The sequence below is a fragment of the Acanthopagrus latus genome, chromosome 18, assembly GCF_904848185.1.
Source record: "Acanthopagrus latus isolate v.2019 chromosome 18, fAcaLat1.1, whole genome shotgun sequence".
Lineage (NCBI taxonomy): Eukaryota > Metazoa > Chordata > Actinopteri > Spariformes > Sparidae > Acanthopagrus > Acanthopagrus latus.
In genome coordinates this window covers 30,255,685-30,283,423 of record NC_051056.1, presented here as the reverse complement: position 1 = coordinate 30,283,423, position 27,739 = coordinate 30,255,685, and the positions used below count along the sequence as shown (strand labels likewise).

General features: G+C 42.5%; 2 protein-coding genes across 4 annotated transcripts; one reads left to right on the top strand and one right to left on the bottom strand.

The window, feature by feature from the left end:
* The first annotated feature begins 66 nt into the window (after positions 1-66).
* Positions 67-9,443, top strand: ppid (peptidylprolyl isomerase D). 2 transcript variants are annotated; one of them, XM_037077769.1, is made up of 10 exons: positions 67-260; positions 968-1,108; positions 2,258-2,364; positions 2,684-2,872; positions 3,928-4,050; positions 5,113-5,219; positions 5,315-5,456; positions 6,475-6,561; positions 6,699-6,741; positions 7,611-8,393. In XM_037077769.1, exons 1-10 carry the CDS (start codon positions 176-178, stop codon positions 7,703-7,705), a joined length of 1,119 nt encoding a protein of 372 aa, XP_036933664.1. In that variant the 5' UTR covers positions 67-175; the 3' UTR covers positions 7,706-8,393. The 2 variants fall into 2 exon arrangements, with proteins under 2 accessions (XP_036933664.1, XP_036933666.1); XM_037077771.1 differs by lacking the exon at positions 7,611-8,393 and adding an exon at positions 8,824-9,443 and having other exon boundaries at positions 68-260.
* On the bottom strand, positions 9,312-27,654 carry etfdh (electron transfer flavoprotein dehydrogenase). 2 transcript variants are annotated; one of them, XM_037077767.1, is made up of 13 exons: positions 27,375-27,649; positions 26,419-26,577; positions 25,653-25,882; positions 25,246-25,327; positions 24,922-25,040; positions 20,715-20,792; positions 20,170-20,316; positions 19,725-19,865; positions 17,812-17,955; positions 16,744-16,912; positions 15,411-15,593; positions 14,282-14,503; positions 9,312-11,015 (listed from the first exon to the last, which is right to left on the bottom strand). In XM_037077767.1, the coding sequence occupies exons 1-13, from the start codon at positions 27,403-27,405 to the stop codon at positions 10,852-10,854; spliced, it is 1,869 nt and encodes a 622-aa protein (XP_036933662.1). In that variant the 5' UTR covers positions 27,406-27,649; the 3' UTR covers positions 9,312-10,851. The 2 variants fall into 2 exon arrangements, with proteins under 2 accessions (XP_036933662.1, XP_036933663.1); XM_037077768.1 differs by lacking the exons at positions 9,312-11,015; positions 14,282-14,503 and adding an exon at positions 14,755-14,796 and having other exon boundaries at positions 15,376-15,593; positions 27,375-27,654.
* Positions 27,655-27,739: the final 85 nt, after the last annotated feature.

The following is a 27,739-nucleotide window of genomic DNA, read 5'->3' as shown; positions in this document are numbered from 1 at the left end:
ATATCTGTTAATACTCTGAAACTCGAAACTTCTGAGCCGCGCACTTTTATTTTGAAATTTGACTAACGGAAGTGAATGACCTCGTTCTTCTTCGTGGATCTTCCTCTGCTCTCCACACCGGCCGGGTTTAGCAAGGTTAGCCGAAACAAGTGTCTTAAATCGCCTTGTACCTAAAATGTCTCACCCAACACCGTCTGACAAACCTGCAAACCCTGAAAACCCCCGCGTGTTCTTCGATGTAGACGTTGCTGGACAAAGAGGTCAGAACATCTTGATTTTAAAGTTAGCTTGCAGCCTTTTAACGGTCAGTTCAACCGCTAGCTTTGTTAGCTTAGCACAATCATGGCTCATTCTAGTGACTTCCAGAAACTGACTCACTGACTTAGCATAGCAGCATCCAGAGCAGTTACATCTCACAGAGTAGACGGGCAGTTAAACGTTGACATCGGAAGCGTGCTAATGCTAAACGCGAGCTAGCTTCTCGTCAGGTGAATGTTTCAGTGGAGAGCTGCTCTGCCGCCCTGAGCTGCACGAACCACGTGTGGTTGTGTTGTGTAGTCAGAATTAAGCCTCAGCGTTAGCTGGCTGTCACACTGTTGTAATCACTGTGGCTAATCACTGTGAGCCATATGTAGGTCACTTGATAATGTCTGGAGTGGTTCATGTATTATTGAAGTGGCTGCAGTGAACACGTTAGAAGCACAAAGGAGACGTGATGTTGTACTGCAGCGTGAGAAGGCCTGTGTGGTGGAGCAGATGAAGCTGTCAGGTTATTCTCAGTGCTCCCTGAATACTTCAGTATCCTGCTCCACTATATCTGGCCAAAGATAACAACAATGACCCACAACATGGTCATAATGTCTGGATAGGTCCAGACTGTCTCACACAGACCACAGTGGAGGTAGTTAACCTAGAACCTGAGTGAACCTGTGCAGGAACGTGACGTTGATTTGTTTTCTGTCCATAGCCGGCCGAATAGTTTTCGAGCTGTTTGCTGATATCACCCCCAAGACCGCTGAAAACTTCCGGGCACTGTGCACCGGAGAGAAAGGCACTGGAACATCGACTGGGAAGCCTCTGCACTTCAAAGGATGCCCGTTCCACAGAAGTAAACAGCCGTTACATCTGCAAATAATCTTAAATGTGATAATTCAGTTTGGAAGCACACCTTTTAAGTTTTAGCACACACACACACACACACACACACACACACACACACACACACACACACACACGAATAGCTGAAAGCCATCCAGGAGAAGCTGTAGTTAAAAATGCCATCTTTGTAAAGTGCCAGTTCATCAAAATCTGTGGCAAAAATAACTACATGCAAGACTTATATATAAAGATTGATTAGGTTCATTACAGGTCAGGATTTAACCTCCAATTAAAGAATTTTAAGTTGGGACCTCAAAAAGAACAAAAACCGTCCTGTGCTGCACCTGATCAAACATCTGAGAGACGACTTCCTACAAATACGGTGGATATCTGTAATGGAAACCTTGACTGAATGAAAACTGTACAATTAAAAAGGTGCCATTTCAATTCAAACTTTTTTTCAGACTCACAGAAAGTGCCCTTAGCAATAAAAAGAGCAAAAAATAAAACTACAACAATTCATTCTTCAAATTTAAAGAAAAAACCAAAAAAAAAACTGCTCATATATAGACAGTGTCACCCGTGTTTTCTAAGCCAGGATGAGCGAGCCATGCTAAGCCTGAAGAGCAGTTTTCCTTCAGGCCAGTTAAAACGTTGATTGATGCTGTTCTCAGACTCAGCCGAGCAACACATCACATCACATGTCTTAGAAGAGCCTCACATGCAGGAGCGCCAGAGGACACAAACAGCTGACAGGCACAATGCCAAGACACAACGACGGACAACAACAAAACAATCCAAGCTCATCAGCATACCGAAGATGATTAATTAGTTTCCAACAGCACCGCTATTCAGTTACTTTGGCAGGTCATCCGTATGCATATCAGGCGAAACAGGAGACAGAACTCCACCTTTACTGTCATGCAACTGGACAGACACGACATCACCCAGTATAACCTGCACAGTCAGGTGGGCATGTCAGAAGACGAATGACCTGAGTAAATACAGCATACTGTTAGAAATGCAGAGTAACTAATTGGATTTAAATAAACTAATTGGGCTTTTGTTATTTACCTTTTAATTGGGGAGCTTAAGTTCCTGCTGATATTCTTGCTGGTTCATCTGCAAAGTAATGAGGCTGTAAATTTGTTTTTGGCAGTTATCAAGAAGTTCATGATCCAGGGAGGCGACTTCTCCAACCATAATGGCACCGGAGGTGAGAGCATCTACGGGGAGAAGTTTGAGGATGAAAACTTCCACTACAAGGTAACAGTCGATTCCCCATCATCATGTGTTCACCTCTGGAATGTATTCAAGGAGTTTAGTCGGCCATCATGTCACCTGTCTTAGTATTCAGTTAGTATTTGTGGCTGTATGAAAGAAACTGACTTGTTCCTCCTCCAGCATGTCTCAGTGTACTGAACTCTTTGACATTATTCTCTTAGTACTCCGACGCTCTGCTGTGCTTGTTTAAAAAGGCAATAAGTTGTCTTGTTTTTGAGTAACATTGGAATCTTCTCATCTACACTTTCTGTGTGCTAGAGGTGCCATTTTTTGTCTATACTATGTTTCCCTCTTCTTGTAGCATGACAAAGTGGGTCTGCTCAGCATGGCCAACGCCGGGCCGAACACCAACGGCTCTCAGTTCTTCATCACCACCGTCCCCACGCCACACCTGGATGAGAAGCACGTCGTCTTTGGTCAAGTGTTAAAAGGGATGGGAATCGTAAAAATGCTGGAGGCTGTTGACACCAACGAGGACGCGCCTGTAAAGGTAAATGTTTCAGCTAATATTCCAGTTCGGTTCATAACTAAACATTTATGATGTGACATACGGGGAAACTTACAGGTGTCTGTGTAGCTCTTAATGATCCCTGTTCCACTGGTGCTGCTTCCTGGAGTTCACTGGTGCTTTTTACTTTTCTTCCATGTTTAGACCAAAACATCTTTGTACAGAAAATTAAAACTTGCATCATCTCGGTTAAACTTGAATTATGCTTATGTTGTTAGAGAGAAGTGAAATGAAACCTTATCAATATGTGTAAAGACAATATCCTGAAACGCTACGAGAAATGTCGTGGATTGAAACGGACGAATAAAACGGCTTTAATTTTTCATATTTTTGAAATGATTTATAAATCTTGCACATCAAAAGGATTCAATGAAATGAAAATAATCCTTCATGGGAAAATATATTGAGGTGGGTTTTTCTGATATGTGGCTCTCAGAAATTAAAACTGAGTTGCACGAAAAGGGAAAACTGGAGGGGAAAAGAATGTTTGTTTGATTATTAAAAATTATTTGTTCAAATAATAAAAAAAAAAACATGTTTTTGATTACTGTAAAACATTCAGCAACAATTATTTAAATGAAAACATGTTGCATATCATCCTCAGGTTTCTTGTTCGTGACAATCTTCAACCAAATCCATTTAAAAATAACTGGCGACACGTCATTCGAACGCTCACACAAATGATGAAATCTCTCACCGGGCCGAACGTCAGACAGATTTTAGTTTTTATCTTGTTTTATCTTGGAAAAGCTCAGAATTCTGGTGGAGTTGGTTCAGGACAACCCTGTTGTTATCTGACACCTGGTGCAAATATGATTTATGATTATTAATGAATACAGTTTCTTTTGAACAGTAATTTTTCCTCCTTGACACGTTTGCAAAATTGGAAAAGAAAACCCATAGAACGCACTGTTCAGCGACACTGTTGGTTAACATGACACATTCATGAGGGATGGATTAATCTGAGCTGTGAGACGTTTCTGAGCTATAATTTACACACATCAGTCTAAAGTTTGTGTTACGGTCCGTGTCTGCAGCCGTGTGTCATAGCAGACTGTGGAGAGCATACGGACGGGGACAGCTGGGGCTCGGCACCAGACGACGGATCAGGGGACACCCACCCAGACTTCCCCGAGGACTCCGACATCGACTTTAAAGATGTGAGTATCGTTGAGGACTTTGAACTTCAAGGACTGGCAGATAGCATCAGACTGCGCTGATGGAGCACTCTGTTTTTTTGGGAAATGTGCCCGCATGTCGTCTCATCCAGAGTCAGATGAGATCGATATCAATTCCAATATCAGGATCCAGGACGTGTTGTGAATAGCAAACACTAGAGGAGAGTGTAACTGCTTCTTAAATAATTCAAGGGCTTGTCCCCAAAACGAGCGATGATGGATTATTCTGAATATTTTCAGTCTGCTCGCTTCCCTTTTTATCTCCATATCAATTAGATTTGACAGAATGACCAAGCTTTTTGTTTACAGCCTGTCTGACTGAATGAACAATTAATTTTACTCTCACGTTCTCGTGTTCTGTCTCTGTGTTGCACAAAGTCTTGAAAGTTTGGACAATCTTAATTTAAACATGACGTGTTCAAATATGCTCCTTAACACGCAGTTTTTGGCCACTGAAACGTAGCGGCGATGTGTTCAAACGCATTGAAATATGAGTTAGTTCAGACTCTCTGAATGGTGGAACTAATGCAATGTGCCTGCGAACATCAAAGCTGCCCTGGAGCGTCTGGGAGGGTGACTGTGGTCGCTCCATCTCAAGAGCCTTCAACCTTAGATGCATGGCCCCCACCTCCAAGTCCAACTCCCAGTTTCACACCTCCACCTCCCCCACGACTCAATTTTAATTCCTCTGCAGACATGCCGGTCTGAATATGGAGGGCCAGTGCAGCCGGCTCAGCTCCCACTGTAGGAGCTCCTGCTCCTGCTTCTAAGCATTAACTGACACAAACACATCTAAAGTCTGCTATTAGATTAGGTCAGCTCACTTACTTCCTTTCAGTATATCAATCGATGGATTAATAGTAAATTCTTTCAGTGTGAACTCCATATTTTGCCACCCCAACAAAAGAAAAGAACTGTGTGGCACCAAATGATCAGACTTGGGGAAAAAAACCAAACCTCTTCAGTTATGTTTAATTTTCCATGCGAGCAGTCATGTCTGAAGGAGGTGGGACTGAAGTGATGTTCACCTGTGTTTGCCTCCAGGTTGATAAAGTTCTGTCTGTTGCTGAGGACGTGAAGAACATCGGAAATAATCTCTTTAAGAAGCAGGACTGGAACGCTGCGGCCAACAAATACAGCAAAGCCCTCAGGTAACGTCTGCGTGTGAATAAATACTGGATCCTTAAGACCTTCTGCTCATCAGGATCCTGTTCCGTCGCCAACAGTGAGCCTCTTTGTTGCGCAGGTACTTGGAGGTGGGTGGAGATGAGTTTGACGAGGAGGTGACGAGGAAGCTGGAGCCCACAGCCTTCAGCTGCCTCCTCAACACGGCGGCCTGTAAGCTGAAGATGCAGCTGTGGCAGGAAGCTCTGGAGAGCTGCAATGAGGTACACGTGGCAGTGTTGGTTGTATGTTACAGAATGTTTGAGGTTTATGAATTCAAACTGTCCTCTTCATATTTATACAAAGACGTAGTTAACATAATGCTTCTGTACTCGACTGCTGAGGTTTACATGCAGTAACTATTAAATATGGAGCTTCTGGGTATGAAAAGTAAAGCCAGTGCAGAAGTGCATTTAAACTGTCTTCTTTCTAATGTCCAGCAGGGGGCCGAGTGATGTTAACAAATGACAGAATGATCCTACTTCTCACTTAATTTATTACCTCAGTGAACACTTTGCTGACGAGTTTATGGTCTTTATCGCTTCTTCAATACAGCGTGATCAATTTTTAAATTCTGGTCTGACTTAGAATCAAACGGAGGATAATGCAGAGTTATAGACTCTAGTCATAAACGGCATCATCATAAAAGCTTTGCAGTAAAAAAAAAAAAAACTTTGAAAAATGGGTTCATTTTGGGGGAAAACTGGGCAACTGAATGAGCGACTGAACTCTGGAAGAAAAACATGTTTTTGTTCATGTCTGAAACTGAGTGAACAAAAAAAAAATGTCTTCTGAAAGTCGTTTTTTAAAAGTGCATCTTTTGTACAATTTAAGATCCCAGATTCTTGGTTGAACGCGTGTTTTGGGGGGATTTTTTGAAAAAAATGGACATAAAAGAATTGGAATTCCTCCGTGGCTGAAAGGAATGTGTTTTTTTTTTTTTTTTTACCTCACTCTTGCAAGAATACGCTTTTTATCATTTCCAGGAACACACTGTCATACAAAGCCATGTGCAGAATGACTGTTAACAGGGCCGTGTACTTTTACTTTACTGTCTTTCTCTCTGTACTTTTTATTATATTTTGTTAATGATGTTGCTTCTGTGTGCTGAAGCAGTTTGAATTATGTCCTTTTACTGTTCTCTAAAGAAGGCAGTTACAAGTTGAAAGACAAAGACACAAAAGAACATTGACGACTTTCAGAAAACTGAACGTGTGTGTGTGTGTTTCTCGTGTCTTACAGGCTCTAGAGATGAACAAAGTGAACACTAAGGCACTTTTCCGGAGGTCCCAGGCCTGGCAGGGGTTAAAGGAGTACAGCAAAGCCATGGTAGATATTAAAGACTGAGAAAAGTTTCTGTCCTGCTCTGGTTCAGATCACATAAAATCCAGGTGCATGTGGAGATGTTCAGTATTTGGACAAGTCAAATATCAGCTCAACTCACCCGATATGTTTTCACTTTTCAGACTGATCTGAAGAAAGCTCAGGAAATCACTCCAGAAGACAAAGGTAGGAAACCGTCGTCATGGTTTTCAGTTTGCTCTGACTTCACTTCAAGCCAAAATATACAGCACATCATTTCCTTCATCTCACACATTTGCATATACAGTTTATTTATTTGAACATTTCATGCATATTCACATGCATAATTCGAACTTGGCATGCAAGCGCATGAAGAAAATCTATCAAGGACTGCAGGAGCACAAGTTGTTTGTTGATCCCCCTGATTGAACTTCATGGAGGAACTGAGAAACAATCTGCTGTTCAGAGTCGCTGCAGGACGACGACGATCTCTTGGGTTTCATGACTCTTTGCCTTGTTTGGTTACTTTAGGGTTTCATATAGAGAACACGCGTAGTCACAGTCCATACTCTGCAGTCAGACCTGAAATGAGGTCACGTCTCTGTTCTCACTGCTGTTGACTATAACTCCACATTATCTGTGGTGTCAATCAGTGGTAAGAAGTCTTGAAGATTGTTGGTGAATGTTTGATGAACAGCAGCTGCTGTAGTTTTGCTCAGTGTGAGTGTTAATCCTCCAGAACATTCTGCAGTCATTTTACTGACCCAGACTGAGTTCTGCACGAGCTGCATGCAACCAAAACATCAATATCCTGCTCAGGATGCACACTGATCAACAATACTGATCCCTCAGTTTATCTATAAAGTACAGAAGCCCTGAAGGGCAAGTGAAGAGGTTTGTTTTTTTTTTTTAAGTGATCAATTTTGTTTTCTCACGCGTGCATGAACTGGTGAACAAAAGGTTTCTTGTAGGAGGGGTTCTTTTTTGTCATGGTGAAACCAAGTGAAATACTGTTTGGACAGGAGATTTTTTTTGTTGTTGTGCAGCTCATCAAGTGTTTGCTTTTTATATTTCAGCGACCGGATGCTGGTTGGATGATTCACTTGGTTTCACTCGTAAAAAAGACAAAAATTCTCCTGGGGAAAAAAGCCACGTTTCCACAGATGGGTGAAAAAAAGAAAGATAACATGACGGAACTCAGAGTTTAGCCTGGCGAAATCTTTTTTCACCAGTTCTCAACCGTAAACACTGCACAGGAAACTAATTTAAACACTTAATAAATGGATCGTCACAAGAAATAAATGTCCTCACTTGCCCCTCAGGGCTTCCTTTGACACTATATAACTGAACAGTATGTGCAAGTCTCCACATTTAATTAGAGTCTGCTGATTATTGGACCAGGATTGGCCTCCTAACGATTTGTGATGTCACAAATTATTCACACCGCTGCAATAAATGTGTCAAACTCTGCACGTACATCAGTCAACACAGCGGCGCTCAGACATCCACCGGTGAGCGCAGGAAGGAAAACACATGTCCTGACTAGAGGGGAGGCTTTCAGGTGTAAGAATATAGCAGAGAAGTGGCCACGTCAGCTTCCTAAACGGTGATTACTTTCCAGCCACCATCACTTCAGCTGTCTCCGTTGTACAGCTATAACTCCCCTTTAGCTACAAGTCGATGAAATCTGCTGCCCGGGGCTGGACAGGATATTATGGTTTAAGTTTCTGTCCCAATTTTTTACACAGCTGACACTTTTATCTGAGTACTTAAAGTGTGACTAATGAGAGAATTATTCAGTGACTGTCGCTATCTGGTTCCTGGTGTATTAAGGCATTTTACCACGTGTCTCTCAAAAATGGCTAATTCATTCTGTCATACTGATCAAAGTGCACACTGTGACATTCTGAACAGAGAGAGCCCCCTTCGACCGTGTTTCAAAGTTATTTTCATGATGTGTTTTGTCACCGCACCACCACTGGGTGTTCAGGGTAACATTTCATAAGTCATATACACCCTCAGAATGTGAAACCTTGAGTGTTCTGGATGGGTTCTGGCTCTGGTTTTTGTCAGTGTTAATTGGTTCTTTTGATATTTTAAGCAGCCGTTTATTGGCTGCTGGCGAGGCGATAAGAGCTCCACCCTGTGCTTTCAGCAGCAGGCGGTCTTTAAAGTGGAATTTAAGTATGGAGAAAGTCAGACAAAACCCGGCACGCATCGTCGACATAATTGCATTTGATTCACACGTTGAGCTAATTCAGAGTGTTTTTTTTTCCCCCCATTCGACAGCTATCATCAATGAGATGAAGAGAGTGCAGCTGAAAATCCAGGAGGAGAAGGAGAAAGAGAAGAAGATCTATGCCAAAATGTTCTCCTAATTATGCAATTGTTAATAACAGTGATAAACAACTGAAGTTAAATCTACACGGGAGGCGGCACACTCAGATGAGGAGGCTGTAACCAGGAGAACATGTGCAGTATTATCAGTTGGCAGGTCCTTTGTTTGTTTCTCCAACCAGCACATTTCTCACTGTGTGTATTGTGTGTGAGGGAATAACTGTCTTAATTCTGACAAGTGTCTTTACTGTAATGAGTTGTTTTGAGTGGTAGTCTGACTGGGGTAACACTGGTCCGTCCTCTCTCATTTTGAAGTTGTTCAGCAAACCAAGTCGCGTGTGTTGTATCGTTTCATGGTTAGGACTTTTCTACACTTTGCTCCACCACATACAGAACATCCATTTGTTTATTTATGTTTTATACAGAGGTTGACAACAGGATAACAGTCAAGTGTTCTTTATTCATTAATGTGATACCATCATCTAATGTTATGTACAATACTGTGCAGATCAAATGCTGTCATTAAACTGTATACCTGCAATAACGCTGAAATAAACCTCGATTTGAGAACAGCTTGTTCGTTCAGTTCCTGATGATTGTGAAGGAAATATATTAACTATTACAGTTTGTAAAATACTTTTTTAAACACACAAATAAGAGCCACTTTTATAAATGCCCGTGTTGTGGATGTAAGAGCAGTGATGTAAAAACTACAAACTGACTTCTGCTTTTAACAGCAGCTCAGTATGGTCCTGCGTTTGACTTTTCGTTTTCCCGAGGATAGCAAAGGCACGACCCACCCGACTAAACTCAAACCATTCTCACTCTGTACGTCATCGGATCGCTGTCCTGTTCCCTAACACAACTTTCTCTCTTGTATCTGGTGGTCTCACAGTCGGTGAGCGACGGGGGACTCGGCGCAAGATGTAAAAGTTTCTGATTTGAAAAAAAAAAAAACTGGCTGCTCGTATTCAGCAGGAACTTTAGTTACTGAAAAACTTGGAAAGTATTCTGACCAACACTAAAGTCTGTAGTGTCTGTCAGAATACTTCACGTTTATTATTGTGCCATTCCAGACAAATAGGTGTGTGATAAGTTCAGGGAGCTGCTGCAGATAACACCGTGGATACCCGACCTGAACAGATCTGGACCCGACAGCTCAAATTTAGAGTTGATATCTGGGTTTGTGTCAAATTTGGTCATTGATTGACATAATGCTCTCAAGAACATATAGTGGGAAGTTATACTGAGTGATCTGTCTGTCTGTATTGGGCAATTTGTCATATGAAGGAGCCCAGAAAGAAAACAGCGGTGGAGTCCGAGTCGGGCTCAAACAGAAAATTGGGCCTGACGTGAACTTTCCTGTGGATGACAGCAGAGCAGAGGGACGGGAGGACGAGCAGCGTCTCTCCTGGGCTGCAGCGAGTTCCCGACTCCCTGACCCGTCTGCAGCTCAGCCACATATTAAGCCTGCTGGACATCCGGCAGGCATCAGCCAGCTACTTTAAACAGTTCACACATGGCCATCATCAAACACGGGAGTGAGCGCCGGTGTGCCTCTGATCTGAGGCTCTTAATCACTGATCTCTAAAAATCATCGCCGAAGGGAAAATCAGGTCCAAACTCCTGCAGTGCAGGAACTGACCTGATGAAGGGAACAGATAGGAGCCGATCAGGCGGGTCGAGACTTTGCCTCCTCAGGAAGAATATGGATTTTTGCATGGGTTTCATAACCCTGTGCCACATGTTACACCTCCTACCCACTGGTTACATCAAGAATACATTTCTATGACGATATGCACTTTTCCTAATATTCTTGCTTTTTGCACATTGTATTTTTTAATCGCCCTCAAAAAGCAGCTAGCAGTTATTTTCAGATCCATACTCAGGCACGTTTGTTACTCAGGTACTGTCGCCCTGAATGTCTCGACTCTTTACGGTTTTCTTTCAAGACAAACAGTAGAAAAACAAACAAGACGTTCACATGCCGTTGTAGGCCGGTCCGCCGCCGCCTTCAGGCACCACCCAGTTGATGTTTTGGCTCGGGTCCTTGATATCGCAGGTCTTACAGTGGACACAGTTTTGAGCGTTAATCTGCAATCTCATCCCATCTCCAGTTTCCAAGGGAACGTACTCGTACACACCTGCGAGGGTCGGAGCAGACAAACAGTACACCAGTTAGAAAACAGACGCAGAGTTGGTAAGTTAACTTTGTGAACATATTCATTTTGTTCCACTTAAGCTTCTGATCAGGATTAATTTTGAAGTAGCATGGCATGATGGGACTGCTGATGAAAATCTGTCTGACGTGACTCAAGCAGAAACATCACGGACTCGGTACAGTTTTACAGTTTTATTCACGTGATGTTTTGTCACGTTTGCCAACTTCCTTTCTCACTTCCCGACTTTTCATCTCATGTTTCCTGGAAGTTGTAGCTGCAGGGGATCAAATGAAACGCACCGTTAACTTCATAATAAAAAACAGTAAACGACTCAGCAAACTACATAAAGTCGTGGTCATTTTTTACTTATTAATATGGAAATGTTACCTAAAATACTTTCAGTGCATCTAACATTTAGAACCGGCTCGTAGACCGAGCTGTGTGAATGTGGATCAGTAACATCGACTCTGGGAGGAAGTCCAGGCGTTTTATTGGAACTTGATAATTTGATACTTTTTGGGGTTGAAAAAAAATATATATATATGTTGCTGATTTTTTTGAGAAATGGAGAGTTTTGTTTTTCAGAGAAATCCATTAGTAAAAGTGTCACCAGGAACGGGATGATTGAGAATTGTAATGGAAAAGTTGTTGGTGGTGACTTTTCATTACCGGGGTAATTGTGAATAATCTCCCATGAATGACATGATGAGGTCGTGCAGCTCGCTGACCATTATTGGGTTCCTGATTTAGTCTGAATTGCCTCAGCCCGTCACCGGCTGAAGGCTCGGCTCGCACATTGTGTCCGTCACAAAAACAAGCCGAGTCGGATGTGTTCATACGTCCAGACTGAGGAGCCAAGATGAGATGATTTAAAGTTGAACGGTTGAAGCGACTGCAGTATTTTTTTGTTGTTGTGTAATTCAAAGAATTTTAAGCATATTTTGATGATAATCATCACAACATTTTGAATGTCACTTAAGCTGGAAGTCTAACCGTGACTTGAATCTTCACATCGTCTCCTGCGTAAACAAAGCGGTTAAAAAACCTGAAATGGATCACACGGAGCTGTACGGAGGTGATGAATATGTAGATGTCTTTACATACATCACCAGTGATATTTAGTAAGATACCACGGTAAACTGTTGGTGACGTACTATACGCCTTTTGTGACAGATTAATGAGGCGAGGGTTGAGAAGAACTGAACCTTTCACCAGCTGGAAACAGCTTATATTGATGGATTTAACCCGGACAGACGTGATCACTGTAAGAGGATCCAGCTGTCAACTGTCGGCTGCTTTTAGCCACTGGTAGAATTTTCTGGATAAACGTTGCTGTGATCTCGGCCAGCCAACAATTCTGAGTCTATAACTTATTATAAAACCATTAACCCTGCTGACCGGCGGCGACAGCGTGCACTGCTCCTGCGGTAATGACTGTCCTGTTTTATCCCATCAGCCCTGCTCTTTGTCATGGCTCACTGCTGCAGGTCACCAAGACCAGAACTGTAGCTTCTCAACATTGGCAACGTCACTGAACACACATCAGTAAGTTTCAAAGTTTAAAGAAAATTCTAAGGCACACAGTTTCAAAAAGAGACATACACAACCAATGTGCTCCGACAGCCAAGTCTGCCTGGCTCGTACTGATAAAAACATTTCTTGTGGACTTACGTGACAAATGTTTTTTCCGTTTGTTTCTTTGGCAAAAATTCAGGTGCAACTTTTTCTACTTATTTATCTGGGGACCTTCAGTAAACACCCTCTAAGTCATCGGAAGCATTTCTACAGCAACCTTTTTTTTTGTCTTTGCAGTTTTTGAGACTTTAGTTTGCAGACGTTCAGGCTGAGCAGAATAAATGTGAGGCATGTCAACGTTTTCTGTTTTCTAATTGAAACTGTCAAAATCCAGTGTAATATATCTTCAGTCACACTGTGCTCAAAATTAGACTGTCATTCAAAGAGGAATCTACTGGACCCTGGAGCACTTCTCCATCAAACACCAGCAGGTTCCCACCGGGGTGTTTGTCAGTCTTTCAGAAATGGAAGTGTTCTCTCCCTCACCCATGTTTGGTTGTTTACCACAGAGAGCGTCTGAAACTCTGGTCTCGGCTTTTTGGATTTTCTCCAAATCAATCTGTGGTGAAGTTTTGCTCGGAGTAACAACACAACCTGAACCATCTGCTGAACTCGGCGAGATAAACAACATCTGATAACCAGCAGTTTTCATCTGCTGGTAACAAACTGAATGATCAATATTGTTGTTATATTTATTTTTTGAAATAAAATCTTCTTCAAAAAATGAAAATAAAATCTTAAGTCTAATTTTTCTTTGTTGTTTGTCGGGTTAGGGTTATCTTTGTTTTCCTAATGTCTTCTATCACTTGTTTGAAATGTCCAATATAAATAAAGATTGATTGAATTCCTCCACATGGTTGTCTAGGCAACCAAGAGAGATTTGAAGGTGTCATGTTTTCTTCTGCTCACACAAAAATACTGATGAACATTGATGAATGTTAACTGTTACGACTTGTTGTACGAAACAACTTCAACTGAAAACAATGAGAATTATTCAATCGACAAAAGTGAAACATTGTAAATTTGAGGTTTCTGCTCGATGTCACAAAAATCTGTGATTTTGTTTAATTCTTCAAACAACTAGCTGCAAAAATAAGCAACAGTAGAAAAGCAGCTGACATCAATCTCAGCCTTACCTCATTAGTATGAACACCAAAGTGTGAGTTTTAATTAGCACAGATAACAATATGAAGTCTAAAGTAAATTACAGCAATTACATTTGCTTAAGGGCCACAACTAATGACATACTCCATTAGTGATTAATCTGCCGAGAGCTTCCTTGATTATCTTTAGCTTTCTGTCCATCGTTGGACCAGATCTCACAGACCAAACAATTGGCCCATCACATCTGAGATGCTGGAACCAGAGAAAGAGACATTTTTGATTGACAAATGCCTGAAGATTGATGAATTAATTATATATTAAAAAAAAAGGTTTTTCTACACGTCAACTAATTGTTTCAGCTCTAATTAGATTAAATTTGAATAATGCAGGATCATAGTAAATTCAACTCCCTGCCTCCTAAAAAAATCTGCTGCTCTCTAAACGCTTCGACTGAAACAAGGAAACAAAGATCGGACTTTGTTCCTGAGGTAAGAGAAGAACGATTAGGTGTTATCTGCAGCCTGACAGGCTGTGTGGGTGATGCTCTTCAGAGGCCATGATGATGTTACCTGCAGGGCAGAAACGTTGTTCAGGCCCGTCGTATATGGCGAGGTTCTGGCCAACCGGGACGCTGTCATCCCTCAGGGTCAGATGGGCGGGCTGGTCCCCCTCGTGGTTGGTGCCGCTCAGGGCCACAGACGAGAGCAGGTCAAAGCTTATCTTGCCGTCTGGCTTGGGATATTCAATCGGTGTACAATCTTTGGCCGGTTTCAGCTGGTGTGCATCAAGGCCTGTGACAGAGCGAGCATGAGCGGTTATGAAATGTTGATTTTCTCTGCTGAGATAAGATGAACTCACACCTCACCTCCAGAGAAAACACTGGTATTGTGCTGCAGCTAACCACGCTGAGAAGCTGTGTGCTCTTACACCACGGTCTGGGTGAGTACTTGACTCTGATTGGCTGGAAGGCGTGAATTAACCTTTGGTATACTGACACTTCTGGGACTCCGGAGGTAGTTCCAGTGCAGCTGCCTGTTCACTGCTCTAAACCGATAAACTACCGCCTGTTTCTGTTTTCAAACAGCTAAACGCTTGGAAATAAAATATTCAGATTTGTCTCTTGCATTGAATTTATTACAACAGAAAGAGTTTTCCTTCAGCACATCATCCTCTTAACTAGACTATTTCCCGCTGCTAAGTCTTATCTAAACCTCGTAGGATTACAATGACTGTTTCAGCTGTCAGTCAACATCTCAGGTGTCTCCAGGGAAACTACTGCGAGTAACTGCATGTGAAAAACTTTACTGCATAACACACAAAAATATATGCAAAATCGCCATGGTACAAGCAGGATTATGCCCTTTTATTAATAACTGGCAGAGGCAACCGTTCATGCCTCCACATCATGCATCGATTCCCAATAATCACCTCGCTGGCATTATCCCTTACATACTGCACAGGTCTAAGGTCACGGACAGCTCACTTTTGCTGATGCTATATTCTTTTCCCTCAAGGTTTTCAACCACATGTTTTTTTGAAATGAACAGTATAAAGAAGAATCTCATTCTTTACAATGAAGCAGTAGAGACATGTCAGGATAAAAACCTTCCATTCCACTGATATTTCCATTTTTACACAAACACAAATCAAAACATACGCTCACCAAGCCGTGCAGTGATTCTGCTCCGTGATACTCACCACAATGTTTCAAGGTCCAGGGCTCTTTTCCTCTAAAGATCCAGTAGAAGATCCCCGTGTAGACCATCCCCCCATACAGGCCGAAGTAATTGTGGAAGGACGGCCTGATGTTTCTAACTGCGTACAACTCTTTCCACACCCATGAATTCTTCAGGCTGTCAGCGTATTCAGGTACATGAAGTCCTGGGAGGATTAAAAATACATAAATTGAAGGATTTTAATTTATTTTCTGCTCTCAGTCGGCATTTTCAGTGACCTTGCACATTTGTAGCACAAAGCCTTGATACATTCCGACCCCGCTGGAGGAAGATTTATAAAAGAATGACTGTATATTTCCAAGAATACAGAGGTTAACTTTTTTTTAGTGGGAGAAATAATCCCCATAAAAACATTTCACAGCCGGGTCTGTGGACTGTCCTTATCAACTAGGACAGTTTCTGAGTTGCTGTTGCTGTAATTTTCCATTGCATTCACAAAAATAAAACTGGAGCAGTGGTAGAGTTTTTTTTAGGGGGGCAGATTACTTCAAATCTTCACTAAACTAAAAGTATATCAAGGGACTCAAAGGCTTCATTGTCATGTGCAGCGATAAACAAGGTTTCAGCTGAATGAATTCTTACTTCACTTTGTCTCTACCGGCTGCCGTAAACTAACTTGCTCACAAATATTTACAAGAAAAGAAAAGAAAGGATGGAAGAACACAAACTCACATTCATACAGACTCATTCAAACATACCGAGGTGGACAACAACACCGACAGTCTTGGAATAACGCAGAAACTTGGGTGAAATAACTCTTTAAGAATGTATCAGTCTGATTTCTTTTCTAGTCCACTGATGGTTTTGATTTGAATAGTCCTATTTTGAGCTTTATGTTATAGAGAATTGACAAAATGATGTAAACAACAGGACGGATCATATTTTTGTCAAGCTGCGTTCCTCTTCTGTACATCTATCTATCTTGAGGCTGTTCCCATTGACAATTATATTGACATTGCAGTTTTGTAATCAATACACATATTTGCTTTGGACCTCTGCTCAGATTTCCCCAGTTGTTTTTAAAAGTCATCTAAAGAGCGTTCAGCTACTGACCTTTTATAGCTGACAAAAGCTTCCAGGTATCATTCAACCTGATGCGACCCTGCCTTGTTGCAGTGTTTATTGATTATGTAACTCCAGGGGTAAATCATTATTTCCATGATGTGGTCACATCATCTTATCTACATCCTGAATAATAAACCGTCTTGAGCTCTGACCCCTCGTGAAGTAGCTGGAATAATAAAACAGCCACTGGAGCTCCTGTGATTATAATGAGTGAGTGTTAAATTCTGTACCTGCCGTCTCCGAGTCCACGCTCTCTGCTGTGACTTTGGAGAAAATGGCCTCGGCGGCGAGCATGCCGCTCTTCATCGCTGTGTGGGTGCCTTTGATCTTTGGGACGTTCATGAAGCCGGGGCTGCAGCCAATGAGCAGCCCTCCGGGGAAAGTCAGCTTTGGGATCGACTGCACAGAAAGAGGACAAAGTTCACGCACGTTATTAACTTTCTCGTGTTCTACTTTCTGAGATCTTGCACTTTTAATCACATCTGTTCAATGCAATGTGTCCTGAGCAGGTGAGCTTTCTGTATGTCAGTGTTCACATGTGCACGAGTGTCCTGGTTATGATTCAGGTTTCAGATACAGCTGCTGAACACCGCTGCAGCATCTTTATTAACTGACTCCACAGGGCTTTCATACTATTCTTATTGTTGAGTAAATCGAACAGTTCTAACAGATTAAAATGACGCAGGACTGAGTGTCAGTCTGCTGTTCAGGTGTCATTTAAAAACACCTTATTCAGGTTTCTGGTCTGATCAAAATCTGGAAAATAACGCACACGTAAACGCAGTCCATAATTCTGCTGGACATTACCAGATGAGGCATGTGAATGCACCAACATTAAACTACCCAGAAACAGAGTTATGATAACATCTTACTGCTGTAACTTAATTTCATTTAATGCTTCACAATGAAACATTTCTAAGTGGCTACCTTCCCCCGTGCAAATCTTCCTGCATATCCGGCAGATAAACGCTTGTTATCCATCATCAGAATGATTAAAATGAGGCACCAGATCAGATCGATCAAAGTAACCATAATAAATGTTAGTAATAGTGAACATTATATCTACACTGTGTCTGTTGTCATTCAGCTGTAACAACATTGATGTTTGCTGAGTAAATTAGATTCTAAATTTAGAATCCTGCTGATGGTTTTAATTAAACATGAAAGCAGGATTGACTTTAAACAGCCCCTGCAGGGATTTGCTGGCTGGTGTGATGGAGTCACACGCACCGGTTTTCTTCTCACAAACAAACAATAAAAACACCTTTAGTCCTCTATTAGTTTATTATCACATATACCTGTAATCCTCCTTCGTTCAGCGCCCGGGCTCCGTATGCAATCCTGGTGCCTCCCTCCAGGGTCGGAGCTACAGAGGGGTGATGTTTCCAGCGCTGGAACTCCCTGAAGGGGCTCAGGTACGGGTTGGTGTAGTCCAGACCGACCTGGAGTGCCAAGAAACCACTAGTTTAACAGGAGTCATTCAAAGACAACAAGAGGGAAGACAAGGTGTCTGAATAATTTCTGATTTTACTTAGAAAAATGACTGTATTTGGATTCTTTTGGACAAGTCTACTGGTCATACAAGTCATCATGTCTTAAGTCAGGTCACAAATCTTTGACGTTCAAGTCTGAGTTGAGTCCCGGGTCACAAATCATCAACACAGTGACTCAGGTCCAGGTGAGTCTAAATCACAATGACCCGAGTCCCCCTCTCTGTAGATTAGGAATCTAAATCATGATTCTGTTGTTCTTAATTTCTCCAGAACTTGCTTGTTGGTCACCAACAGCACATTAAAACGAAGTAAGGAGGAAGTAATGTGTCATCATGTGGCTTAACAGAAGGACTTCTTTGCTCCTTCCTTGTGATCAGTGTTGAAAAATCAACTTTTCTGTTAGCTGACCAAATTGCAAGGCGAGTGAAGCAAATTTATCAGCCGCCTGCTTATTTTACCAGCATTTGTTGAGGGGCTGGACGAAGAAAACAGGAGAAATTTGGAGCCCCCAAGACTCTTCAGAGCTCGAAGTCTGGCCAAGTTCACTGATAACAAAGGCATCAGTCAGGGAGGTAAAGCTGTCAGAGTGATTATTGCTCCGGGTGGTGTCACTTAATCACTAATGACAAAGAAAATTACTTTGGGCGAAATGCCAGGTGAAAACCTCGTATTGCTAATCACCTGGCTAATATACGTTTGATGAAATGGAAGTGGAAGCCCCCTGCTGTTCTGGGGATGCTGGCAGGAACTAAGATACTAGACTGAATAGACAGAACGCTACAACATAAACCCCCCCTGACCTGCTCCAGAGAGCATGTGCCTAAAACCTGGGATTGACTTATTCACAAACCATCCCACAGCTGTCAATCAGGACTCAGCTGGAGTTGCCTTGAGACAAATCATTGGATGTGTGTTGCCTTCAGTGCTAAACTCAATTACCGATCAGAGGAGAAAGCATTTCGCCAACATTCCCTCATCGAGTCTGTCAGAGCTCGAGAGAATCTGCTGATAGCAGCGGGAGCACCTGTAAGACAATCTGAAGCTGTAATCACTCTCGGTTGCTGCCGGCTGGCGTCCTGCTGTCACATCTGCTTATATCATTATCACAATGTACAAAGTATTTGGTGTAACAGTAAACAAATCACAGTTTAGTATGTACTCAGTATTCTTTCAGCACAAGATGAAAATAAACAAAAAGAGGAATTAACCCCCCCCCATTTATTCTGAAAACAGGAGCTTAATAGCCATAATTTTGTTCACACATCTCAGCTATTAACACTTCTACAGAATGAGTTGCTGCTTGAGCGAACACACCAGATCTGCAGCGAGAGGCTCCCTGGATGCTGCGAGGAGAAACACTCACCGTCCTGCCTGTTTTTGTCTCGTTATTACGCTAACTGACAAATTTGGGTGACGCTGTCATAAATGAGCATGTTTGAAGCGTTTCTAAGACATAAACTGCTTCAGCTGACCAATGCTATGCTCCAGCTCGACACTAATCTTTGTGATTTTTTTCTATAATGCTGTTCAAATAGCAGCACCGGCACATAAGCCCGGGGCTAAAACTCACACTTTTGAATTTATTTGCCATAAATAGACTATTCTGACAGTAACGGTTGGGCTCACACTGCATACTAAACTTAAGAACATCCTGCAGTGAAGGCTTCAGGACGGATACATGTACCGTTTTACCTCCAACACAAAGCTCCCTCACTCACCACTAAGCCCAGGGCCACGAGCGGCTCGCCTTCATTGAGATGATACAGGAAGGATCCTCCATACGTGTTCCGGTTCAGGGGCCAGCCCACAGAATGCTCCACTCTGCCGGGCCTCCACTTCTTCTCATCAATCGTCCAAACCTTGAAAAAAAAACACACAAAACACACAAAAGAAAAGAGGGGAATTTATCAGCCAAGTTCAGTTCTGCTATGAAAATGTTACTGTGCTGCAGAAGAGGTTGATATAAGATAAACATGATCGTGAGCGAGTTGTTGCATCTGAGTTTTCTACTGCGACTTAAATCAAATCATGAAATTCCATCTGATTGTAAACACGTTTCCTCGGGACTGACTCTGCTCACCTGGAATCATCAGTCACACCAGGTCACATATATAAGAGACTCTCTCCATCAGCAGGTTGATGTGCACAGCACTTTTTATTTACCTCCTTCAGGCCGATAGCGTACGTCTGGGGTTCACAGTTCTCCCGCAGGTTGAATTGCTTGTAAAGCTGCTTGGCCAGGTGGCCATGGCAGCCCTCCCCGAACAACGTGACTTTAGCATGCAGCTCCATCCCTCGCTCGAAAACATCCTGAAGCAAGAGAGGAACACAAACAGAGCAGTTCGGTTCCATCAGTCACTGAATTGCATTCTTTGTAGAAGACATCATCATTTGGTATAATCAGACTGAAAGGAAAAAAATACAGCTTTTCAAAAGATGATGCACTTTTCAGGGACCGCACCACTGAAGCAACACTCAAACTCCTTTCTTTATTCTATCCATTAAAGATAAAGAAGGTCAGTTAATGGACATGCCTCAACACAAGTGTGTGTGTGTGTGTGTGTGTGTTCCTGTCGGATTTAATCATCTTTCTATCCTTTTAAAAGGATTCGGTGTATCCAAGAAAAGCTCTTCATATGTGATTCCCACATTTAAAAGAATGGCCTGCATTTGTAATTTTCAGTTGTATTATCAAACACTCACAGTACCTTCGGTGAGCCATCCTTGGCGATGCCGACGTCATTGGTAGCAATTCCTTTCACACTTCCATCTTCGTGAAACAAAACCTTGACAGAAGAAAAATGGATAAAAGGTTAAAGCTTGGCGCGGGGATGGAACATTAACAAGTTTAAATAAAGCAACTAAACAAACTCATTTAGAGGCACGTTTGTTTTGCACCTGTATTCACTGATGTCAGTGTCTGATCGCACTCATTTTGTGCTGGTACATGTGTTGTACGGCGCCACCGGCTCAGCACCACAGCCGTATACTTCCATTTCTCTCTTCATGACTCTGGCAACATGCCGTGAGGTTTGCAACAGAAGTGGAGGAGGTTGAGGCCGTCACAGACCACAGTGTTACAACAACACAGGCAGGAGCATTAGAGCTGTGGACAATTGCTTTGGTCTAATGGAGTCCAATCCCACAGCCTGCACCACGACCTCCCTAAATCCCTTATATAAAAGGACAGAACAGGGCACAGTCCACTCAGTGTGACATATCGAGGCGATTCTGGAGGAAAATAAACCAGAACGGCCCAGTAAGAGAACAACACAGCAACTAAAAGATTTATTCTATATTTTATCGTCTTTCTGATCTCTTTTACATTGAATTACATTAACTTATGTAACAGAGAAAAGGTTGTTGTTGGGCTGAGCCAGTTGTTCCCGTCCATTTTTGGCTCGTGACCCCATTTTGACATCACAAATTTCTGGCGACCCCAGAGACATTTTTTCTTTTTCTATAATTAGTTTTTGGTCATGTTTGTTATGCTGTTGCAAATACAGAGTAGCCAGATTAGTGCACAAAGTGACATTTTAATTTCCCTGATCAGGATTAACATGTACAGCAAACAATCTCTTAAACAATGAATTATGAAAAACGAGCATGCAGCATCTTAAACTGGCCACAGTGACGATTTGAAAGATGGAGAGTATGACCGTGCTTCTGTTTCAGCTTCAGTGTGTCATCTCTTTTATGTTTTATCATTATTGTCTCTCTCAGCTCACCACATTTAATGGGATGGCTGAGCCTGCACACCTCGCTGCAGCCTCTCAGAGTCAGGTGCTGTAGTAGACGCAGCGCATCTCATCTCTGCTGTAACATCCGGCTGGAACGATACTTCACACACACACACACACACACACACACACACACACGGGCACTAAATCCAGCCGCACACAAGTATGTGCCTCCAAAAGCAACCAACTGTTTCAGAGCACACAGTTCTACAAACCAGAAATCCTCCACTGCCACTCATGAATGCAATACCTGATGTGTTTTGTCATATGAAAGTTCAATCAGCTGTTGAACAGCGGTGGCATGCAGGTCCACTGCACCTGCATCACAGTGAAATGGTCGATCACCCAGTCAAACTTTGACATATCCACGTCTGGGAATAAGCGAGGCGCTCTTCTAGGTGTTCCTTGTGGCTGCACATCTAATGTGAAGCGCTCATCGATTCTGTTGTCTTTTAAAAATGGACTCATCTGAGGGAGAGGGGTGAAGTTGGCCTTTGACAGGCTCTCTCTCCAGTATGGGAGTTTCCCCCTGAATCCATCAATACGATCACTCATCTGCATGACATTCGTGATTTTCCGCTGCATGCTTGTGTCAAGTTTGTTCAGTTTTGCAAGGGGGCACATTTTCTGCTGGTCACACAGAAAGACAACAAAATCTTTTTTTTTTTCCCCACATCAATGGAAGACGCCAACAGTTTGTTTCTCACTGTGAAAAAACGCTCCAACACGTTACCTCTCGACAACCACCGTGCCTCTGAGTGAAACGTTTTCATATTCAGAGCCCGTGTCGGCACATAGTTTTTCAAACAGACGTGTGTGCAGAGATGGGGATTGATGTAGTTCACCATGGTTACGACCATGCTGCAGTGCATCCCTGATGGACACACTCGGCTCTTTAGATGCCAGTTGTTCACAGTGAATCATGCAGTGATTCCACTGGGTGTCCGCAAACCACTTTGCCGTCCTGCCATAGTCGAAGCCCCGTCTGTGCTAAATCCCACCATACGCTTCCAGGGAATTCTGTTGTTCTCCATATAAATCGTGAAGGACATCGTACATTGCTTGGGCAGTCTCATGTTCAGGAAGAGGGAGGCAGTACAAAATATCCTGTTGAATTACATTCTCCTGCATGCAACGAACAAATGTCAAAGCATAAGCATTCTTTCCTTCTGTGCTAACATCCATTTGAAGAGCGTAAACTGGGGAACTGCAAAGTTTTTCTGTCAGCGAGCTCTCTTGGTCATCAGCGACCGCATAAATCCTTCTTTTCCCTGTTATCAGACAGTGGAATTGTCTTCAGATTTTGAGCTTCTTCTCGATGTCTCAGCAATGGTATGCGTCTTCATAACCTTAACAATGACACAGCTCACCTCAGAAAGACGCCTTCAGTGCCCGCTCACCATCCGTCACAGTCTTTTTGAAGTACACTCGCAGATCATTCAGCTCGGCATATTTCTTTTCGAAAAAAAGATCTTGGTTTGCCGACGTGTTCTTCGTGTGTTGTCTCAAAATGTCTTTTAAGCTTGTTGGGTTTCATCCTCTCGGCAGACATTTCTGCTTCTCCTCGTTGCTTTCAATGACGCTGGTAAATCTATACTGAAGGTAACTTTGGTCATATTCTCTCTGTCTTCTTTGTGTCTGCTTCTCTTCCTGTTGGAACTGTCTTTACGGGGCCAGGTGTTTTTCCCAACTGACTGAAAGTTTGTGTTCTCACTCGTCACTTGTGCAGTCACGTGATCGCGGCCGTCAATCAAGATGTGCCAGCTCAGATATTTTTACATGCTGCATTTCATTTGAACTCTATTTATATTCGAAAAAGTGAAAGTATAGAATACAGTTGTTTAAGATTGTGTGTGGTGTTTTTAATCATAATTTTAATAAGAATTAATAATTCTTTTTTTTTTTTTTTAAATCAGTAATTGTTTTGATCAATTACTAGACATTTCAGGTGACCCCAAAGTAGAAAAACATGGCTAAGCACTGAGAAACTCATCTCACTGAGTAGGTAGTTGTCGAGAAGGATACCAAGGCCTCTGAGGGACATTTAATTTTAATGGAAGGAAGGTTGTTTCTAAGGGTTTTTTATAAATGTGTGCGATTTAATTAGTTTGCTCCTTCACAGAAGAGTATAACATTTTTAAAACACTTCAGTTGTTTTGTAATGAAGAGGACATCTTTGTGTCTTTACCAACAAAGGGAGAATACATAACAACAAAAACAGAAATGTAAAAATATTATCGGCCCATATTAGTTCATCCCTGGAGCCACTGAACTAATAACCCGTTTCCACTGGTCAAAAAACCCACTGAAACCCACTAACATCAGGCTTTTGTGTGCAGTGGGAATGTGCACACTCTGCATTACAACCAGCTCAGTTGGCTCTGCAGGAGAAACAGATTCTGCCACATGTGATGACACATTATCAACATCGGCTGTTGGCGGGTGAATACATAACGAATGTGGGATGTTCTTTTACAGGACAGTGTTGGAGCTGCAGCCCCGATCGTTCCATTAAAGATGCTCAGTGCTGTTAAAGTCAACAAAGCTCGACTTCCCACTATGAAAATATTTGGATCACCGACTGAGCCGGCTAACTTCCTGTTTAGTGTGCGGCTACTTTCATCTAGAGTTTCCAAATGTTGTTGGATTGAATGGCTCAAATCATGACGGTGTAACAGGGTTGTGACGCAGAAAAGAAGTGATTCACCGTTTTACAGACGATTCTTTCACAATGGGTCTGTTGATGTTTTCTCCTCTGTTAGAACTGTTTCTGTCAGTGACGTACAACATAACGCTCCGGATGAAACTCACACACAGACTGCCTCGCCTGTGGGAAGTGGAAATAGGCTTTTCTTTTTTTTTTTTTTTTTAACTGTGTAGACCCGCTAATTTTGGTGGAAAAGCTGAATAATTCAGCCGTAAAATGAAACATTTATACGTGTGTGTCTGTAAGTCAAGTCTAAAGTCTAATCCAGGATGAAAATGGAACATTAGGGAAATTATATGTTCATTTCTCAGCAGAAGAAAGACAAACTTTCCTTTACTGCTCAAACTCAGACCAGTGTTGGAGCACAGTCCAACCATTAAGCTGAAACATAATAAGACCAGAGGCATCTGAGATACGATCCAACTGTAGAGTCCTGAGAAATGTGTGTTTAAGAAGAACGTGTCTCACCTCAGCTGCAGCGTAGCCGGGATACAGCTCCACCCCGAGCTCCTCGGCCTGCTCGCCCAGCCAGCGCACAAAGTTCCCCAGTCTCACAATGTAGTTACCATGATTCACCATGGGCAGACCTACAGACAGCAGCAGTAAATATCACAGGTATGTTCACATAATTCAATCCAAAGATCAAATTTATGGAAATGATGCATTTGAGATTATATGCTGTTTAGAATTCAAACAATCAAATAATCTGGCTGACACCAAGTTTCCTCTCTACACCTACACATGACTGAACTTGAACGGCTGCCAACTTTTTACAATCAAAGAGGATTTTACCTGGTAAAATGGGGACAGGAATTCTGTATTTCTCTGTTAAAATGCTGAACACATCTTCAGTCACCGGAGTGTTCAGGGGCGCCTGAGGTGAGAGAACAAAGGGCATCGTTTAGAATTTGACTTCATGAGAATCGGTGTGTATAATCTTATCACCAAATAACACTTTGCATTAATACTCAGAGCTACATTTAGTAGTAGGTGATGAATGAACTGTATACCAGTATGTACAGTATGTGTCACCATGTTATATATAGCATCACAGACAAAACAGTCACATAACATACTGCACAACACACAACACCCCGGAGCACCTGATGTAACCAACCCTGGTGGTTTAAAGGAAGGGCATCCTTCACCGATCCAAAACACCAAACTCACAAAGACCAAATGTCGAAGAAGACACTCACCCCTCGTTCCTTCCAATCAGGGAATAGCTCGTTGAGGGCGGTGGGCTCCAGACAGGCTCCTGACAAGATGTGCGCTCCAATCTGTGAGGCCTTCTCCACCAGGCACACTCGCAGCTCCTTCTCTTGTTCGTTGGCGAGCTGCTTCAGACGAATGGCTGCTGAGAGTCCAGCAGGACCCCCACCTACGATCACCACGTCTGCCTCATCCGCAAATCTTTCCATTTCGACGCCTGAGAACGGACCACAGGAAAGACTTACTGAACATCTGGAGCGAACTGCATTCTGATCAAGTTCACAATCAGTGACAGATTTTCACAGCCTGTTAGCCATCTCAGAAAATATCATGGTTTCAATGTATAGGTACGAATTACTAATTATTCACATTATTAGTATCAAGTACAAAACTTTCAAAAGGCAAAGAGACACATGTTCGCTGTTGGTCAACCTAAAGAAGACAACAGCATCGTCGACTAAATTGCAAAGGAGAAATTCTTTGAACTCTAAATTTGGAATAATGCTATAAGCCTGATCAGATTTCACACTACCAAAAAACTGAAGCTCAAACTCAGGGACTAAGAAGCTTAGATCAATCCTTTCCAAACTTGGAGCGCCAACAAATCCTCAGTGTGTTCTCTCTTTCCTGTAACAACCCAACAATCTATTTTATTAACACTTTCAGTTGTCTTCAGGTGTCTAAATTTAGTAATTTCAACGAAGGTGTATTTTAAGTTAAAGGTGAACTTTATCAGATAATTCGGCATCTTACCTTCCCATCTTGGATCCTTCTCTCGAGGATGGATGGTGTAGTGTGTTGTGATGCGAGGTGTTGACACAGACGAGCACGTCCGTCTGTGTAGTGTTGTGTACAGCTGAGGAGCAGCATGATCTGTCTGTATGGACTTCAGTGCTCTGATACACCTGTGGGCTGTAAGAGACAGAGAGAGTGCAGCTCCAAGTTAAGACCAGTTCAAACTGGGTGTCATGTGGCTGAGTACTGTACAGATAGTGTGCACACTGGTTCAGTTCAGCCTGATCTGGTTCTCACATGATAAAACATTCATGAAATACACCAAAATGACAACAAATAATAGCATAACAATTAAGAAAAGTGGCAAACTACAGCATGAACACTTCTGCAACAACTCAGCAGACACAGGACAATTAGTTATAGTTAGCTATTATTAGTAGCAAATGTAGGGAAAAAGCAAAGCAGCTGTCACTGCAAAGCTGCAGCAGTGAGTTAGCATCATGCTAGCTAGAAGAGTTGAATGTACAACTAAAAGCTGAGCTGAGCTACTAATAAACATCTTTTTAAGACAGAAAAACATTGTATTCGCTTTAAAAACAATGACAAACTGCTAACAACACCAATTTAACTCACGTGAATCTGAGCCTGGACACATAAACCAGGACAAGGTTACTGTTCGAGTGACCCACATCTGGGTTCAACTTTAACCTACATTTTAGCTCGATGCTAGCTAGCATGAATGAGCCCGCTGGACTGTTGTAGCAGAAGCTAACCACTGTAGAAAGCATAAAAACAAACGTAGGCACACATATGAAATGTTCACCACCTTCTGTATCTGTTAGTAATAAACACACAAGCCTCGTAGCGACAGGTGACAAACTGTCGGTCAGGTGAAGTTGAACTGTAGCAGTTTTATCCAAGTCCAGCTCAGCGAGCTCGCTGCATGTTAGCTAACAAGCTATCAGCACACGTACCTTTACTTGAATATCTGCTAGCTGGAAACATCGTGTGTCTGCTAGTGTGAGCTCACTAGCACACAGCCGGTTCTGCCTTCTCAAATCAGCCGAGGTGAAGTTGTGTTTTTCACGTCCCTGTCAGCTCAGAGGTTGAGTAACCCGCCCGCTCCGCAAACACAACGCCGAGCCGAGGCACCTTACAAAATACGTCTCATAACACACACGTTGGGGAGCGTCAAAAGCTGCGCTGCTGCTGCTGCGGCGGCCGGCGCTCGTGTGTCTGAACGGAGCGGTAACTGCGCAAATATAAATCTGTACACGTCCGTGACTGTCCCAGTTATTTAACATCTGAGTGAGAGGGCAAGGTGAAGATATCAGGTGTG

Excerpts from the sequence above, each read along its gene's own strand:
- ppid (XM_037077769.1), top strand. The coding sequence starts at position 176 with ATGTCTCACCCAACACCGTCTGACAAACCTGCAAACCCTGAAAACCCC. Across the intron at positions 2,365-2,683 it reads ATGAAAACTTCCACTACAAG|CATGACAAAGTGGGTCTGCT; the intron begins GTAACAGTCGAT and ends CTCTTCTTGTAG. Across the intron at positions 5,457-6,474 it reads CTCTGGAGAGCTGCAATGAG|GCTCTAGAGATGAACAAAGT; the intron begins GTACACGTGGCA and ends CGTGTCTTACAG.
- etfdh (XM_037077767.1), bottom strand. The coding sequence starts at position 27,405 with ATGTTTCCAGCTAGCAGATATTCAAGTAAAG. Across the intron at positions 25,883-26,418 it reads GAAGGATCCAAGATGGGAAG|GCGTCGAAATGGAAAGATTT; the intron begins GTAAGATGCCGA and ends GTCCGTTCTCAG. Across the intron at positions 14,504-15,410 it reads CTGGACCTTGAAACATTGTG|GCCTTGATGCACACCAGCTG; the intron begins GTGAGTATCACG and ends GCTCTGTCACAG.